Raw genomic sequence first — 17821 nt, forward strand, 5'->3', positions numbered from 1 at the left:
TCCTCCTGAGGCATATTTCTCACTTTTATCTCTCTCCAGAGAGCACATGCACTCTCTGGCAAATTGTTTTTTAAAAAAGGAATAACTGCTGGTAGAAGAGTAGACTGGGGGCCAGCAGGTGGCACGGTGGTTAAGGGTGCTGAACTCCCACCTGGCCAACCATGGTTCAAGTTCCAGACTTGGTGGCTTGCTTTCTCACTTTCCCTCTCTCTCACTCCCTCTCTCACTCTGTCCCTCTCTGGTCAAATTAAAAATAAATACATAAGTAAATAAAGTTAAATTAGTTTAAAAAAAGAATTACTAATTTAATTTATTTATTCACTTAAATTTTTTTTGAGAGGTTTTTGCTATAGGGCACATGCACTCGCCAGAAAGAGAGACAGAAAGCAAGAAATCACCCCCTCCAGGGGGGCGGCCATGCTGCAGTCCCTTTACCTCCATTCTCCTTTTGGGATCTTGGGCACGCATGCATGTGCGCCTGGCATGAGTTTAAGCCACTGGGTCTGGGACTCGAACCACGGTTGAGTATAATGAAGTCCAGCGACATAGCCATTACGCCAACTGCTGGTCCATATTCACTTATTTTTTAATTTGACCAGAGAGAGACAGAGAGAAAGCAAGCCACCAGGTCCGGGACTCGAACTGTGGTTGCCTATGTGGGGATGTCCAGTGCCTTTAACTGCCATGCCACCTGCTGGTCCCTAAATAAAATAATTCTTTTTTTTTTTTTTTTTTTTAGAGAGGTTTTTGCTATAGGGCATGTGTGCTCACCAGAAAGACAGAGAGACAGAAAGCCAGGGGGAATGGCCACATTGCAATGCCATCTCCTCCATTCTCCTCTTGGGATCCTGGGCAAGCATGCACATGTGCCCAGCTTGAGTTTAAGCCACCAGATTCGGGACTTGAACTGCAGTCAACTAGATGGGAGTCCAGAGACATAGCCATTATGTAACCGCTGGTCCCATAAAATAATTCTTAAAAAAAAAAAAAGAGTAGGCTGGAAGGAGGCATAAGAGGGCTTCTAAGATTGTAATAATGTTTTGGATCTGTGTGCTATTCATGAAAATTCAGTGAGCTATATACTTTTCTGTATGTATATAAAAACTGAATAAATATATAAAAGATAATATTTCATAAAAGATTTCTTTTCAAAATAGTAATAATCAGAGTCCTAATAGACACTTCCTTTCAGCCACCTTCCTAAAGTGACTTTTCCTAAATTGTTAGTGTTCAATTTATGAATTCTGTGAATTTTTCTTTTTCACTTATTAATTGAAGTATAACATACACAGAGTAAACTATAATATTCTATAGTTGTAACAGTGAAATTACTTTTTATTTATGTAAAATCAGAATAGATGGCTTAGCCTGGTGGTACACTCAGCAGCAAACTGAACTGTAGGGATAGAAGCCACATGGCTGGCTGACTATAGATTCTCCTCCCCTGGTCAGCCTGAAAATATGCTAGGCACATGCATGCACGACCAGGATTCTAATGAGTTGGTGAGCTGTGGGAAGGGGACTACATTGTTGAGACCCTGTGGAGAGCCCCCTAACCAGTACATGTACTTGTGCTATCATAAATAAAAATATATAAACTTAAAAAACAAACAAACAAACAAACAAAAAAAACAGGATATCTGTCATTTCCAGCATACCTAAAAGTTCTTGTGTCTACCAATCTCTCACAATATGTAAACACTATTCTGAGTTTTATTATCATCAAATAGTTTTGCCTCTTTTTAAATCTCATCTAAACTGAATCATGCATATTTGTCTGATTTTTGTTGTTGCTATTCAATATAATGTTTGTGAGATTCACTCACACTGCTGTATAATCATTAGTTCATTCCTTTTTTTTTTTTTTTTAAAGTTTTTAGGGTATAGGGTATGTTTGCTCGCCAGAGACAGATAGAGACAGAGAGAGGGAAAGTGAGAAAGCACTCCCCAGGAGAATGGCCATGCTGCAATCCTTTCTCCTCCATTCTCCTGTCAGGATTTTGGACATGCACACACATGTGCCCAGCATACTTTTCAAGCCAGGAGTCCGGGATAGGAATTGCAGAGTTGGTTATGTGGGATCCAGGACCTTAACTTCTAAGCCATCTGCTGGTCCCAGTTCATTCCTTTTAAGTTTATTATTAAAAATATTTTTTTTCCCAAAGGGTGTGTATACTTGCCACAGAGACACAGAGAGATAGGAAAAGTGAAAAATTACCCCCCAGGGGGGATGTCCATACCACAATCCCTTTTCCTTCATTCTCCTCACAAGATTTTAGGAATGTACACACACATGCCTGGCACGTTTTTCAGATGTCCAGGATTCAAACCACAGAGTTGGCCATGTGGGATCCAGCACCTTAACCACCATGCCATCTGCTGGCCCCCTCTAAGTTTTATTCATTTCTTCCATGAGTGAGAGAGAAAGAGAGAGACAAAGAGACCAACAGGGACTCAGTGCCATGATTCATCCAAAGCCTCAGACTGCCTCAGACCACAGGCCTAGACATGCCCAGCATTCTCAGGGAGGCCTCCAGATGTGAAACCATAGCATTCTCTTGTGATCAGCCATACAGAGAATCAGTTTACCACAGCTTCTCTGTCTTGCCTCTCAACAGTTCACTGTGTTTAATGCCATATAGAAGTCTACTTTAGCAGGACCAGAATGGTCCAGTCATGGCATAATGGCTGTCACTGGACTCCCACTTAGTCAACTGTGGTTTGAGTCCTGGACCTGGTGGCTTAAATTCACACTGGCTGCTTGTGCGTGTGTGCTAAAGATCCTGAGAGGAGAATGGAGGAGAAGGGATTGCAGGTGGCCATCCCCCCGGGAGGTGATTTCTCGCTTTCTGTCTCTCTGTCTTTCTCTATCTTTCTGGTGAGCACATGCGCCCTATCGCAAAATCCTCTCCAAAAAAAAAAAAAAAAAGTCCACTTTAGGAATATGCCATAATTTCTAGGGACCAGCAGTTAGCATAATGGCTATGTCGCTGGACTCCCATGTAGTCAATGATGATTTGAGTACCGGACCTGGTGGCTTAAACTCACGCCGGGTTCATGTGTGTGCATGCCCAAGATCCCGAGAGGAGAATGGAGGAGAAGGGATTGGGGCATGGCCATCCTCCTTGGGGGATGATTTCTCTCTGTCTCTGTCTTTCTGGTGAGTGCACGTGCCCTATAGCAAAAACCTCTCTTAAAAAAAAAAAGGAATTATGTCATAATTTATTTCTTCATTCTGTTGTTGACAGACATGTGGAATGTTTCCAGCTTTTTTTTGGGGGGGGGCTATTATGAATGTGACTGCTATGATCACTCTTACATATTTCTTTTGGTGAATATATGTTACTAGCTTCTCTTCCTTATAGATTTAGAAGTAGAACTACCGCGTTCTACTGGAATTTATATAAATCTTCTAAACAATTAATGCTCCTTTAATACAACCATGAACCAGCAGATGGCGTAGTGGTTATGTCACTGGATTCCCACATGGCCGACTGGTTTGAGTCTTGGACCCAATGGCTTGAAACTGACATTGGGTGCATGCACATGCACGCCCAAGATCCTAGGGAGTGAATGGAGGAGAAGGGATTGTGGAGTGGCCCATTTTCCCTCTCACTGTCTTTGTCTCTCTCTCTTCCATGAGTATACACGCCCTAAGGCAAAAACCTCTATAACAATAAATAAATAAATAAATAAATATAATCAATACTCCAATAGGACACATCATTTATGGAACTGATTAATTGAAACTTGTAGCACAGACACTATGCAGAGAAAGCTGGATCCCACATGGCCAACCAGAGTTTAAGTCCTGGCCCCACCGGCTTGAAAAACATGCCAGGCCCATCCATGCGTGCCCAGGATCTTAAATGGGATGGAAAACTGGAGGAAAAAGGATAGCGGCAGGACTGACCCATAAGGGGATGCTTTCTCTTTCTCTCTCTCATGTGCCCTTAGGCATTAAAAAAAAAGTTAATTTATCAATCAACATTTAGAATGATTACTGCTAGAGACTTTTACCTTCTCCTTCAGTGGCGGGGAGCAGGGGCTAGAGGCTGGGCTGTCAGGTGGGGATGAGTCAACCTCCACTGGCTCTTCTTCTTTGATTTTGATGTCTGGTGTGGAAGGGAGAGACATGTCAAGGGGCCCAGCAGCAGCCTGTTTGAAGAGAGAAATGAGAGTTGCACCCCATGATTCCTTTCAGGTTCAACCTATGTTTTTCTAGTTATAAGATGAGGGAATATGTTTCTGAGAAGTCTGGCTCTCAGAAAAAAAGCACTGAAGAGCAATTAAAAAAAAAAAAAATAGGAGCCTTATGTTTTATGTACAACTCTGACCAAATCATTTTATCTTCTTAGGGATTCTGTTTCTTAACTATAAAATAAAAGTAACGCCTGCTTCACCAGTAGTAAGTAAATACTTCAAAATATCTGAGGGGGCGGAGAAGAAGTCATTTAAATCTATCTAAGTATCGTGATTATAATCTTTTTCAGGAAAGTAAAATGATTCCCGAATCTAGTGCCTGTGTTTTCTCAACCACCTCTGATGGCCATTGGAGGGCTGTGAATACCTTCTCTGTCAACCAGAATGATTAAATTACTCAACTATCAAAAGCAAATAAAGACAAACTGGCTATTAAAGTGCTGCCAACAAGATAGGAAGGGTCTTTTCCGGGGAACTTGCCATGCTTGATGGCGATCTCACCCCAAAATGTGGGGTGAGAAGTTTCACCGTGCCTGCTGCTAGATGTCTCAGGCAGACAGGGTTTTGGAGAAACAAAGAAAGAAAGGCTGATCATCAGATCAGTGAAAAATATTAGACCTTGGTCCTAGGAACAGGACTGGAGGAAAAATCAGCAAAGAGAGTACTCTCCTGGCAGTGGTGCAGTCACCTCACAGAACTGTGGAGCTGTAAATGGCTTTGCAGGGAACAATAAGCCAGCTGAGATAACGACCCTGACACCGCTGCACCACGACAGGAGGATTGGCATTGCGGTTCAGTTTCATGACAAAGTGGATCCTTTGTTCTATTCTTCCCAAATCCCAGGCTTCTTGGCAAAAGAGGCACTTGTTTCTAACCCTTCCCTTTCTATCTCAATTCCTAGAAATCTTGGTCTCTATTCTGAGTAAATACAATCTGGTTGTCTACCTCATTAGAGAAGGTGGTAATGGCTCTTTTCACCCTGATTTGATGAGGGTGAGTAACAGCAAAGATGGTTTCATCTCTGTCCCTTTGACATTGCTACAATGTCAAGCCCAATTCAGTTAATTCTGAGATCTCTGCATTCAGAGACTGGTGAGGAGAGGCCTTTAAGTAAATACGGCCATGGATTTAAAATCCTCTGGGGCACCTCCCAGAAAAAGCGGTGGTTCAGGAAAGTTTCAGGCTCATTAAACACTCCTGGAGACAATCTTCCACAGAGCCTGTGCTTCTCATCAAGAGGTGGTCAAGACCACCCCTGTATAGGCAGGAAGAAACACCACAGGAGGCCCAGGGAGGTAAGACCTGACCAACTATGAACTGGCCTCCCAGAAGTGTCAACCGAGCTAAAACGACAGTGGAATAGCCTTAAAGCCTTCTTAGGTAGGCTAATTATCTTGAATTTGCCCATAATGAGTTTGGTATAAAATCTCTCATATCCTAGCGGAAATAGTTTTACTACTTTCTTTGTTTTGGGGGAGTGAGAAATGGTAGGAGAGGTGAGGTAGGGGCATTATAAAATAAAATTGTATTATTAGGTTGTTGGAAATGTCATGACATGTTTTTCTATACAAAAATGCATCATGAATTTCCCAACTACCCAATATATAGGATGGGGCAACTGAGAGAAGAGAGATCTGGGTGTCTAAAGAAAAAAGAATGATGAGAAGACTGTGGCTAATACTGCCAGTTAAAAGTACAACTACAGGGACTAGCAGTTAGCGTAATGGCTATGTCGCTGGACTCCCATGTAGCTGACCACAGTTCGCGTCCCGGACCCGGTGGCTTAAAACTCACGCCGGGCGCATGTGCTTGCGTGCCCAAGATCCCGAGAGGAGAACAGAGGAGAAGGGATTGCGGCATGACCATCCCCCCTGGGGGGGTGATTTCTCGCTTTCTGTCTGTCTCTGTCTGTCTGGCGAGCTCACACGCCCTGTAGCAAAAACCTCTAAAAAAAAAAAGGACAACTACAAATGCTGGTGTCTCTCTTTCTCCACGACACATTTTTTAATAGAAAAGCAGGGAAAAATATGTCATGACTTTTCCAACGGCCACTGACTTCCCTGCTTTCTTGTGTCGGAAGGAGATAGCATGAGAAACTCATAGAAAGCTACAGAACTTTTAACGCATTCCAGTGATAAAGATACTTTATCTTGTGTTCTTATTATTTAAGCTGGATAGAGAAATATAACTATCTTGATTTACCTGCTATCTCCCTCTTAGAAGGAAAGGGTACCCATGGAAATTTTTCTTACATACTGGCTCTATCTTCTGATGCGATTCCATGTGTCATGACATTATGCAATTGAGAGGTACATATATTTATGTATATACGCACCCCACACCCACATGTGTACACCCACATGTCTTGGGAAAGAAATATTGGAATCTTTTCTGAATTATTATGGAACACACACTTGAGTTTAATGACTAATAACCTAGAATTATAAATCTAACGTAAGCTTCGATCTTTTCATTTTTATTTTTTCTCCCAAAACTTTTCCATGCAAATGACTTCCTTTGACTCTGCTTCTTTAACTATTTCTTCTAGTCTTCCAAACTAAGAGATTCACGAAGGAAATTCAATACATCAGAGTTAAAATCAGGGACCAGCAGTTGGCGTAATGGCTAAGTCGCTGAACTCCCACATAGTTGACCGTGGTTCAAGTCCTGGACCCGGTGGCTTAAACTCATGCCAGGCATGTGTGAGTGCGTGCTCAAGATCCTGAGAAGAAGGACTAGCAGTTAGTGTAATGGCTATGTCACTGGACTCCCATGTAGTCGACCACGGTTCGAGTCCCGGACCCGGTGGCTTAAACTCACACCAGGCGCGCGTGTGTGTGTGCCCAAGATCCCGAGAGGAAAATGGAGGAGAAGGGATTGCAGCATGGCCATCCTCCCTGGGGGGTGATTTCTCGCTTTCTGTCTCTCTGTCTCTCTCTGTCTGGCTGGCGAGCACACGTGCCCCATAGCAAAAACTCTCCAAAAAAACAAACAAACAAACAAACAAAACGAAAAGAAAAAAAAAGAAAAGATCCTGAGAGGAGAATGGAGGAAGAGGGGCTGCGGCATGGCCATCTACGCCCCGCCCCTTCCCCCGGGAGTGATTTCTCACTTTCTGTCTCTCTTTCTCTCTCTGTCTTCCTGGCAAGTGCATGCACCCTATAGCAAAAAACCTCTCCAAAAATAAAAGCTAAAATCAGAATCACATCATCTCAGGATTAGAAGCAATTCCAAGTTTTAACCCTCTTTATAACATCGCTACAACATCCTATGTATAACTAAACACATTTTGTGACAGCTTCTACCTAGTTGTCTTAATTCTACCTTTCAGCCACATAATAAACTGAATCATTCTCTATGTTATGTGAAAGCTCTGGGGGCCAGCAGGGGGCACAGTGGTTAAGGTGCTGAATTCCACATGGGTAACTACAGAGTCCCAGACCCAGCAGCTTGAGAATCATGCCAGGAGCATGCGTGTGCATAGCCAAAATCCCAAGAGAAGAAAGAATTGTGGCGTGGGCCTCCCCCTTCGGGGTGATTTCTCACTTGCTCTCTCTTTCTGTCTCTCTGGCAGGCACATACACCCTATGGAAAATATAAAACTAAAAAAATAAGTCTTCACGTATTTGAAGACTAATTTTATTCATACTAAATGTCTTTTTTTGTTGGAGAGGTTTTTGCTATAGGGCACGTGCACTTGCAGAAAGATAGAGACAGAAAGCGGGCGGGATGGCCACACAATCCCTTCTCCTCCACTTTCCTCTCGGGATCTTGGGCATTCGCCACCCATGTGCCCAGTGTGAGTTTAAGCCCCTGGGTCCAGGACTCGAACTGTGGTTGACCACATGGGAGTCCAGCAACACAGCCATTACACTAACTGTTGGTCCCCTAAATGTCTTCTCTAAGCAAATCTTCTCTCAGTTTCTTTAAATCTTCCTGACGTGACATATTTCTAGTTCTTTCATCATCCTGGCTGATGTCCTTGGAAAGACATTAAGAACATCCTTCTTTAACATTTTTTAAAGATATCCATTCTCCTCCATTCTCCTCTTGGGATCTTTGTCACGCACAAACATGTGCCTGCTGTGAGTTTTAAGCTGCCAGGTCTAGGCCTTGAACTGTAGTCAACTACTTAGGAGTCCAGCAATGTAACCATAATGCCATCTGCTGGTCCCAGGAGGTCTGGTTGTTAGTGAAGACAGACTTGTGTTGATACTGAGGTTCATCTGGACTCCCTAAAAAGTTGGATGGCTGACTAGGATTAGTGAGTACTATCTGGTTCTAGAAGACCATGATTTTGTGCTTTAATCAATTAACAAATTATGCCAAGGCACAATGAAAATGATCTAGGTCTGGAACAGCACCAGTTTTTTGGTAAAGTCCTACTTCTTGCCTTTTTCTCATCTTCATCTGCAGCTTTCTTGAATTCATGTTCAAAAGAGCTGGCTAGTTCATTGAAGAGTCCCACCTCCTCACAGTTCTTCAGGAATCTAGTTGGAGTAGGAGTCTGATCTGTAGACATAAAAAGAAAAGACTGTTTTAGTTCTGATCTGAGATTAAAACTTGACAGTATATACAGAATGTATTGTTATTTTTCTATTTGGAGATAGTCTCTATGTTAGGGCATGTGTGTGTGTGTGTGTGTGTTTTAAGAGAGATTTTTTGGAACAGCAGGAAGTAAAGTCTGGTGCTAGGCAACCAGAGGGTGTCTGTGCTGTGTTGCCTCAAGACCAGCAGGGGGAGGACAGAACAGTATTTTGTTGTATGACTATACATGTACCCACCTTTCTCTCTCTGGGTTTACCTCCTTCACAACAAAACAAAACAAAGCAAAACTCATGCAAGTGAAGTTTTGTAAAACCTCCAAATCGGAAAACCAAATACAGTTAGGCAATGTTTCTTTTTAAATGTAATACTTAACAAGAATCTAAAGTGAACAGTTATGAGCGGATGGGTGTTAAAATCTGATCAGGAAAAGAAATTGAGGCTCAGATAGTTGAGTTTGCTTGCCAAAGCTACCAGGTGAGAAATGGTGCCTTGTCTTTCAACGGTCACTGGGATAAAGGTCTGTTACCTTCTAAAGGCATTTCAGGCAAATCCAGGGGCTGGGGAACAAGACAGCAAGATCATGAACTAGAAAAGGAAACTACAAACAATAGAGCTCATTTAGCAGAGACCTGAGCTGAGAGCGAATTCCGGAAACCAGGATATTTGGACTTAGGTTTGCCAGTCAAAATATCCCCACAGGGGCTGTACAAATCTTTCCTCAATATACTGGCTCTGTCCTTGGGAAGAGGAAGGCTCTTGGTAACTCATGGGAACTTTAAAGCAACGTGCATTTTAGATATTCTCTTCCCATCCTGCTTTTCTAGATGTTAGGATCTGTTCTCAGATTTAACTCTATTATGATGGTTTTCCTTGACATACAAGTTACCTAACAGATTCCTCTTATACCCCAAACCAGGTAGACTAAATGACAGAATTATCAGGTTGTTGGGAAAGTGATGTATTTTTCTATATAAAAATGTATCATGACTTTCTTGACAACCCAATAGGATGTTTAATTTATTTGTTGGGGCCAGCAGGTGGTGTGTTGATTAAGGTGCTGGACTCCCACATGGCTGACCGTGATGGTTCAAGTCCTGGACCTGGCGGACTCCCTAAAAAGTTGGATGGCTGACTAGGATTAGTGAGTACTATCTGGTTCTAGAAGACCATGATTTTGTGCTTTAATCAATTAACAAATTATGCCAAGGCACAATGAAAATGATCTAGGTCTGGAACAGCACCAGTTTTTTGGTAAAGTCCTACTTCTTGCCTTTTTCTCATCTTCATCTGCAGCTTTCTTGAATTCATGTTCAAAAGAGCTGGCTAGTTCATTGAAGAGTCCCACCTCCTCACAGTTCTTCAGGAATCTAGTTGGAGTAGGAGTCTGATCTGTAGACATAAAAAGAAAAGACTGTTTTAGTTCTGATCTGAGATTAAAACTTGACAGTATATACAGAATGTATTGTTATTTTTCTATTTGGAGATAGTCTCTATGTTAGGGCATGTGTGTGTGTGTGTGTGTGTTTTAAGAGAGATTTTTTGGAACAGCAGGAAGTAGTCTGGTGCTAGGCAACCAGAGGGTGTCTGTGCTGTGTTGCCTCAAGACCAGCAGGGGGAGGACAGAACAGTATTTTGTTGTATGACTATACATGTACCCACCTTTCTCTCTCTGGGTTTACCTCCTTCACAACAAAACAAAACAAAGCAAAACTCATGCAAGTGAAGTTTTGTAAAACCTCCAAATCGGAAAACCAAATACAGTTAGGCAATGTTTCTTTTTAAATGTAATACTTAACAAGAATCTAAAGTGAACAGTTATGAGCGGATGGGTGTTAAAATCTGATCAGGAAAAGAAATTGAGGCTCAGATAGTTGAGTTTGCTTGCCAAAGCTACCAGGTGAGAAATGGTGCCTTGTCTTTCAACGGTCACTGGGATAAAGGTCTGTTACCTTCTAAAGGCATTTCAGGCAAATCCAGGGGCTGGGGAACAAGACAGCAAGATCATGAACTAGAAAAGGAAACTACAAACAATAGAGCTCATTTAGCAGAGACCTGAGCTGAGAGCGAATTCCGGAAACCAGGATATTTGGACTTAGGTTTGCCAGTCAAAATATCCCCACAGGGGCTGTACAAATCTTTCCTCAATATACTGGCTCTGTCCTTGGGAAGAGGAAGGCTCTTGGTAACTCATGGGAACTTTAAAGCAACGTGCATTTTAGATATTCTCTTCCCATCCTGCTTTTCTAGATGTTAGGATCTGTTCTCAGATTTAACTCTATTATGATGGTTTTCCTTGACATACAAGTTACCTAACAGATTCCTCTTATACCCCAAACCAGGTAGACTAAATGACAGAATTATCAGGTTGTTGGGAAAGTGATGTATTTTTCTATATAAAAATGTATCATGACTTTCTTGACAACCCAATAGGATGTTTAATTTATTTGTTGGGGCCAGCAGGTGGTGTGTTGATTAAGGTGCTGGACTCCCACATGGCTGACCGTGATGGTTCAAGTCCTGGACCTGGCGGCTTGTTTTCTCACTTTTCCTCTCTCTCTCTGTATCTCTCTGGTCAAATTAAAAAACAATAATAATAACAAATAAATAAAGTAACAATAATGATAAATAAATAATTCTCTAAAAATTTATTTATTCCATGCATGACTGAGACAAAAAGAAACACAGATACCACACCTTGTCAGGATCCTGATGCTACAACCCACCCCCAGGTTCAGTCAGCCCAGATCATTTCTTTTTGTTTGTTTATTTTTTTAAGAGAGATTTTTTGCTGTAAGACGTGTGCACTCACAGGAGACACAGAGAGATAGAAAGTGAGAAATCACGCCTCAGGGGGATGGCCACATTGCAATCTCTTCTTCTCCATTCTCCTCTTGGGACCTTGGGCATGCATGCACATGTGCCCGGTGTGAGTTTTAAGCTGCCGGGTCTGGGACTTGAACTGTGGTTGACTACGTGGGAGTCAAGTGACATAACCATACGCCATCTGCTGGTCCCTTGGCCTAGATCATAAGAACATGTGTGCCCAATACAATCAAAGAGGTCTGTGAATGTGAAGGTACAACCTTCCCATGTAAGTCTGCCTTACAGAACTTCACATTTCACACAGCACCACTATCAGCCCCTAAGGGATATTTTAAGGAGTGAGACCTGGGGTTAAAATCATTCTTCTTAGGGACCAGCAGATGGCATAATGGCTATGTCGTTGGACTCCCATGTAGTCGACCACAGTTCGAGTCCTGGACCAGATGGCTTAAACTCATGCCAGGTGCCTGTGTGCGCATGCCCAAGATCCCGAGAGGAGAATGGAGGAGAAGGGATTGTGGCATGGCCATCCCCCCGGGGAGTGACTCCTCACTTTCTGTCTCTCTGTCTTTCTGGCAAGCGCATGCACCCTATAGCAAGACAGCCCAGGCACCCTATAGCAAAAACCCCTCAAAAAAAAAAAAAAAAATCCTCTTAGCTTGATCAACTGAAAATAGTCCAGTGGGATTTTCCATAGAAACTTTTTTTTTTTTAAAACAAAACCTTTTCTGAATCAGAGTGTTTAGAAAGTCACCACTACTTCCCAAAATAGTTGTAAAGGCTCTCTGGCAGCTTTGGTTGGCTAATGATAAAGCCATTTTCCCTCTATCCCTGGGTGAGTAGAGGTAATATCCTTTATGCTTGGAGAGTACTTCAGTAAGGGCACACACAAAATCACAACTCAAGTGGAACAAGAGGGGGCAGTTAAGGGCATGGGTATGGCAGAAGAGGGACTTCTGGATCTCTGATCTGAGACTCATAGAAACTTCTCCCATACACTGCTCTTCATGCTCCTTTCTGGTTTTTATTTTAAATTTTCCCTGAAATAAACCTAATTTTTCTCATCTTCCAGGTGGTCCTCTAACCTTGAACTGGCTCTGGTTCATGAATAGTCTTAAAATATGTAAGAAAACCCTAAGCTTGACCTGATGACGCCTAAGAAATCAATGCATGTTTACGGAATACATCCTGTGTGTTTCAGTGCTACACTCATAACTCGTGTGTGTATTTGGGAAAGAGGAGAGGTAGCAGTATAGGAGCACTGCCCAAATAGAAGACATAGCTGTTGTCCTAGAAAATGAAGAGAATGCTTTTTAGTTCAGGTAATAAAACCAAGACACCCAGACAGCCTCACAGTGTGCAAAAAAATAGATGCCATGTGCAGTGATAAATAAAATTGTTGTAGAAATAAAATAAAAACACACTAGTGACGGAGTAGTCAGGAAAGATTTCAAAGAGTGGGACCTGAAATGGGCCTTAGAGAACAGCTTTAAGTGATAGAGGGAAGAGAACATTTGAAGGATATGTAAAGTAAATAAAGCAGGTAAAGACACCAAGGCAGGGGACCAGTAGATGGCTTAATGGCTACATTGCTGGATTCCCATGTAGTCAACCACAGTTCGAGTCCCAGACCCAGTGGCTTAAACTCATGCCGGGCACATGTGCATGTGTGCCCAAGATCCCGAGAGGAGAATGGAGGAGAAGGGATTGCAGCATGGCCATTCTCCCTGGGGGTGGTGGTGGTGGTGGTGGTGGTGACTTCTCGCTTTCTGTCTCTCTGTCTCTCACTGTCGGGCGAGCGCACGCGCCCTATAGCAAAATAAAACAAAACAAAACAAAACAAAACAAAAAACCCAAAAACAAAAAACACTCTCCCCCCAAAAAAAGACATCGAGGCAGGGTATGGGCACCATTTATGGAGGAGTAGAAAAAGGTATTTCTAGGTCTAAATATAATCATATTAGATATATAAATGATATATAAAGTTGAATGGGTGTGGAGATAGGTTTGGAGAGCTTTAAAATCAAAGTAAAACACCCTAAGAGTAAAATAATAACAGATTTTGGCCAGAAGAACAGAATGCAAAGAAGATTGACTTTTTTTTTTGGAGAGGTTTTTGCTATAAGGCACATGCACTCACCAGAAAGACAGAGAGAGAGAGACAGAAAGCGAGAAATCACCCCCCCACGGGGGATGACCACACTGCAATCCCTTCTCCTCCATTCTCCTCTCGGGATCTTGGGCATACACGCACGCGCGCCCGGCATGAATTGAAGCCACCAGGTCTGGGACTCAAACTGTAGTTGACTACATGGGAGTCCAGCGACATAGCCATTACGCTGACTGCTGGTCCCAAGGAGGTAGATTCAGTTTTTAACAGGAAGATTTGAATGACAGTCAAGGAGACTGTTCAATAACGAATTGGATTTACATGATACACCAGGTCTTAACTGGAGACTGTGAGGATCACCTGGCTAGACAGGATAACTGAGTTACTGTGCAATAATGTGAATACTCCAGACCCAAACTCAGCGAGTAACAAGAAAACATTGTGTCTTCTTAGAACTGTCCTGGACTAACTACTCTCACCACTTTGGGGACTTGGCATAGGGCCTTAGACCCATGTAGAACAACTCTTTGACTATTATAGATAACCTTACGTCAAATGAATCTTTCATAAACTTCTTCTGATTAATTTAACTTAATATTAATTTTCTAAGTATTCAAATTGCCTGTATTATTCATTTGTATTTGTCTATGAATACTACATTTTTTCATGTAGAAGGGATTTTCAGAAAGTTTATGGAAAAACATGTATTATAAAAAAGTTATACATGGATTTCAAAATTTTTTTTAATTCATGAGAGAGTACGTATAAACACAGGAGAGAAAGAGAATGAAAGAGAAAGGAGAAAGGAGGAGGGAGGGAAGGGGATCACTCACGATTTCATGATGCTGTGATCCCCTCCACCCCATTTCCAACCCTCTAGCTCATCAGAGTCTTGGGTGCACATGTGTCTGGCATGTTTTCAGGTTGACATGGAATCTGAACCCATGATCAACCCTGTGGCTTTCAGAACTGTAGTTCAGTATGCTACCACCTATACCACTGAGCCTGGACCTCAAAATGTTTTTGGACTAACATAATTTTTTTTTTTTAAGAGATGTTTGCTATAGGGTGGATGCGCTAGCTCGAGACAGAGGCAGAAGACAGAAACAAAAAAATCACTCCTTGTGGGGATGGCCACACCACAATCCCTTCTCCTCTTGGGATTTTGGGCACACATACACACACACTCAGCGTGAGTTTTAAGCTGCTGGGTCCAGGACTTGAACTGTGGTTTTGACTATGTGGGAGTTCAGCAATGTAACCATTATGCCATCTGTTGGTCCCTGGACTAACATAAATTTTTACATTCCATTTTTTGTTAACTTTTTATAATTTGCTATGGGGTCCATGTGCTCAAGAGAGACAGATGGAGAGAAAGAAAGTGAGAAAGCATCTCCCAGGGGCACAGCCATGCTGCAATTCCTTCTCTTCCATTCTTCTCTTGAGATTTTGGGCACATGCTCACATGCCCAGCATGTTTCTTAAGCCATTGGATCTGGATCGAACCACTCAGTGGGTCATGTGAGATCCAGCCCCCTTAACCTCCACACCATTTGCAGGCCCCCCCATGAACTTTTAAATAAGTGTTTTCATATATATGCTCTGATTTAATTATGTTTTATCCACATATTCATTTATACCCTACCCACTCTTCCCTAAGGCCTCCCCTAGGTATTTGTAAGAATTATCAAATGAAAATGTCCCCACTCATGTCCTTTTCCCATGGGAGACAAATCTACAAGCTCCTAGCAAAGTGCTTGGCACACATAGTAAATATTCAGTAAGTATTTGCTCAATTAATAAGAAATAGGAGCCCTGTAAGGTCAAGGCTCTTTTATCACATACAGAAGTAAGAAGAACTTTTTCCTCTTTTTCTCCATGTTTAGGGTAGCATTTTAGCTAGAAGTACTTATAGAAATAGTATCTTACCTAAGTAATTAACTGATAATCACCAACTAAATACCTTATTGATTAAATATCGAGTTAAGCTTGCTTAGGTTGGGCTAAATCAGAATCTATCATGGTAGCAAAAGAAAAAGCCCAGTTTGGTTTGTACGTTTATTTGTCTAGCTGAAAACAGTGTAACAGAACTGCTATATGATTTGAGAGCAGTTGCTAAGAGTACTCCCTTGAGAATGGCACATGTAAGCAAGACAACATCTAAAACAACTGGTGAGAGGTTCCAGGTCACCCAAATTAGCTTAGAAAAATCCCACTGACTAAATGTCTTGTTTGAGCTTTGGAAATGTGGCCTCGATGGTGTCTGTGAGCTCACAAGGGAAGCTGAATTTACAAAGTGACAATCTGCCAGCTATAGCAAAACTTGACACCCAGTGGAAGAGAAGAAGCCAGGTTGGCTTTTTTTGCCTTCTTTTGTTCACCCCTTCGCTGTGGGTAGGCGTCAGAGGCGTCTTTTGTCTGTAAATCTTCCAAGGTCTTAATAAATAGACAGCAGGGAGGGAATAGAGTGAAAAAACTAAGACAAAACCTTAATGCACCTACCCTCAAAAACCACAGAACACAATCTTATTAAAAACACAGAGTGGAGGGCACAATAGAAACTTGGGAGCTTTCAGTGTTCCTTTTTCCTGATTAAATGCAGATCACATAAGGGCTTTTAATGGGAGAAGGGAAGTACATTTCCCAGTACATCTGGTCCCTGGTATTAATCTTAACTGTCTGGTGATATCAAGGCACGTGGCTTTTGGGGCAGCAAATACCTGCAATGATGACTGAGTCAGTTCTGGCTGGGCCAAATTTCAATGTCATCTCATGCTTGTGTTTATGAACTGCCAGGTGGTCCTCGTTTGTAAATCTCTGAAATGAAACAGAAATAGAGATGTGAAAAAAAAAAAAAAAAAAAGGCAAGCAACCACTGATGCAGTGTCCTTTTATAAATGTCCTACCTATCATCCTGCAGTGAGTGTGGGCCCTGGGACGAGGGACTGGACAGGGAATGGGAATAAGAAAACACTGGAAGTGATAGCAAAAGAGAAGCGATTGAGGAAGAGTGCTAGAAGGCAGGGAGAAGAGGAGGGGGAAGACCACAGTACCAATGGCTTTGTAGTATCAGATCCAAATGAGGGAAGCAGACAGACTGTTGGAGAAGTGGGGTACAGGCAGGAGGCTCAAACAAAACAAAACAAAACAAAAACAAAACAAAACATATTAAGGCAAACTTATAGTGAACAAGGGGAAAACAATTTTTAATAATAATAATAAATAAGAAGGGAAAAGCTGGGCACTCAGTCATCACAAAAAATAGGAAATTCGTAACAGAGCTCTCCATGGCGAGGCTGAATTGGACTATTTTATGAGGGGGCTAACAGGGAGATAAATTATGCAGGATTAGGAGAACCATTTAACTTCCTGGCCCCCACAGTGTTGCAGCAGGCGCCTGCCCGGCTATTTGGCTCAGGGCTTTAATGAGCCAGTTCGGAGCTGTAGAGGACCGAGGCCCAATGGCCAGCAATAATGGCACACACCAGCCCCATCGGCCAAATGCTGTCTCCCCTCATCGGGCAGCCCGCCTGGGCTCCATCGGCCATAAAGGGGCCAGTACAATGCTGCTGGCTATATAATGGTAGAATAAAAATGCATGGAAAAATAAAACCACAAACCCAAACATTTAAGAGTAGGGTGGAGCCTTTAGGCAGGATGAGAGAAGAGAAAAGGAGATGGTATAGAGATTTTATTTGTTTAGGGGTTTGGGTGAAAGGACACTGAAGAGGTGAGGCTATGTCTACCTCAGTTTATGACTAATAAGACAGGGTTACTGGACAATAATTTATGCTCCCACCCCTTCTTTAAAAGGGGGAGGTGAAGGGAACAGATGAACAGCAGTAATTCAAAAGAGTAATACCCTCGAAAGTCCCTTTGAGGCTGCTGGCCATGTTCTTTCATAAAACATGCCTGCGACACAGAACAGCCTGCATGCTGCAGTTTTCCACAGCCTCTTCCCTAGCAAAGCTCTGAAATATATTAGGTCCTCGGGAAAGTCACAATGGATTTTTCAATGGTTTTCTATGCAAAAATGCGTCATGACTTTCCCGATGACCCAATAGTTCTGCTTGCCTTTTTGTTTCTAAAAACAGAGATTGGCTAATTGCTTCTTCTTTTTACTTTCTTCATTAAATA

At 42.2% G+C, this 17821-nt stretch overlaps 1 protein-coding gene across 12 annotated transcripts in view; it reads right to left on the reverse strand.

Moving 5' to 3' along the window:
* Positions 1 to 17821, reverse strand: part of LOC102481159 (cyclic AMP-dependent transcription factor ATF-7) — a 132980-nt gene that overhangs the window by 26023 nt on the left and 89136 nt on the right. For 9 of the 12 annotated variants that reach the window (XR_003548014.1, XR_003548011.1, XR_003548010.1 and 6 more), the window contains exons 3-5: positions 16405 to 16501; positions 10022 to 10140; positions 4021 to 4158 (exon numbers count right to left, since the gene is read on the reverse strand). Coding sequence is in view for 4 of the 12 variants with exons in the window: in XM_027768529.1 (XP_027624330.1) it covers positions 4021 to 4158; positions 10022 to 10140; positions 16405 to 16501 (354 nt within the window). In the remaining 8 variants the exon portion in view is untranslated. The remainder of the gene's footprint in view (positions 1 to 4020; positions 4159 to 10021; positions 10141 to 16404; positions 16502 to 17821) is intronic. The other 3 variants (XR_003548015.1, XR_003548016.1, XR_003548017.1) reach the window with 1 other exon arrangement.

The sequence above is a fragment of the Tupaia chinensis genome, unplaced genomic scaffold (assembly GCF_000334495.1).
Source record: "Tupaia chinensis unplaced genomic scaffold, TupChi_1.0 Scaffold146740_1, whole genome shotgun sequence".
Classification (NCBI taxonomy): Eukaryota; Metazoa; Chordata; class Mammalia; order Scandentia; family Tupaiidae; genus Tupaia; species Tupaia belangeri.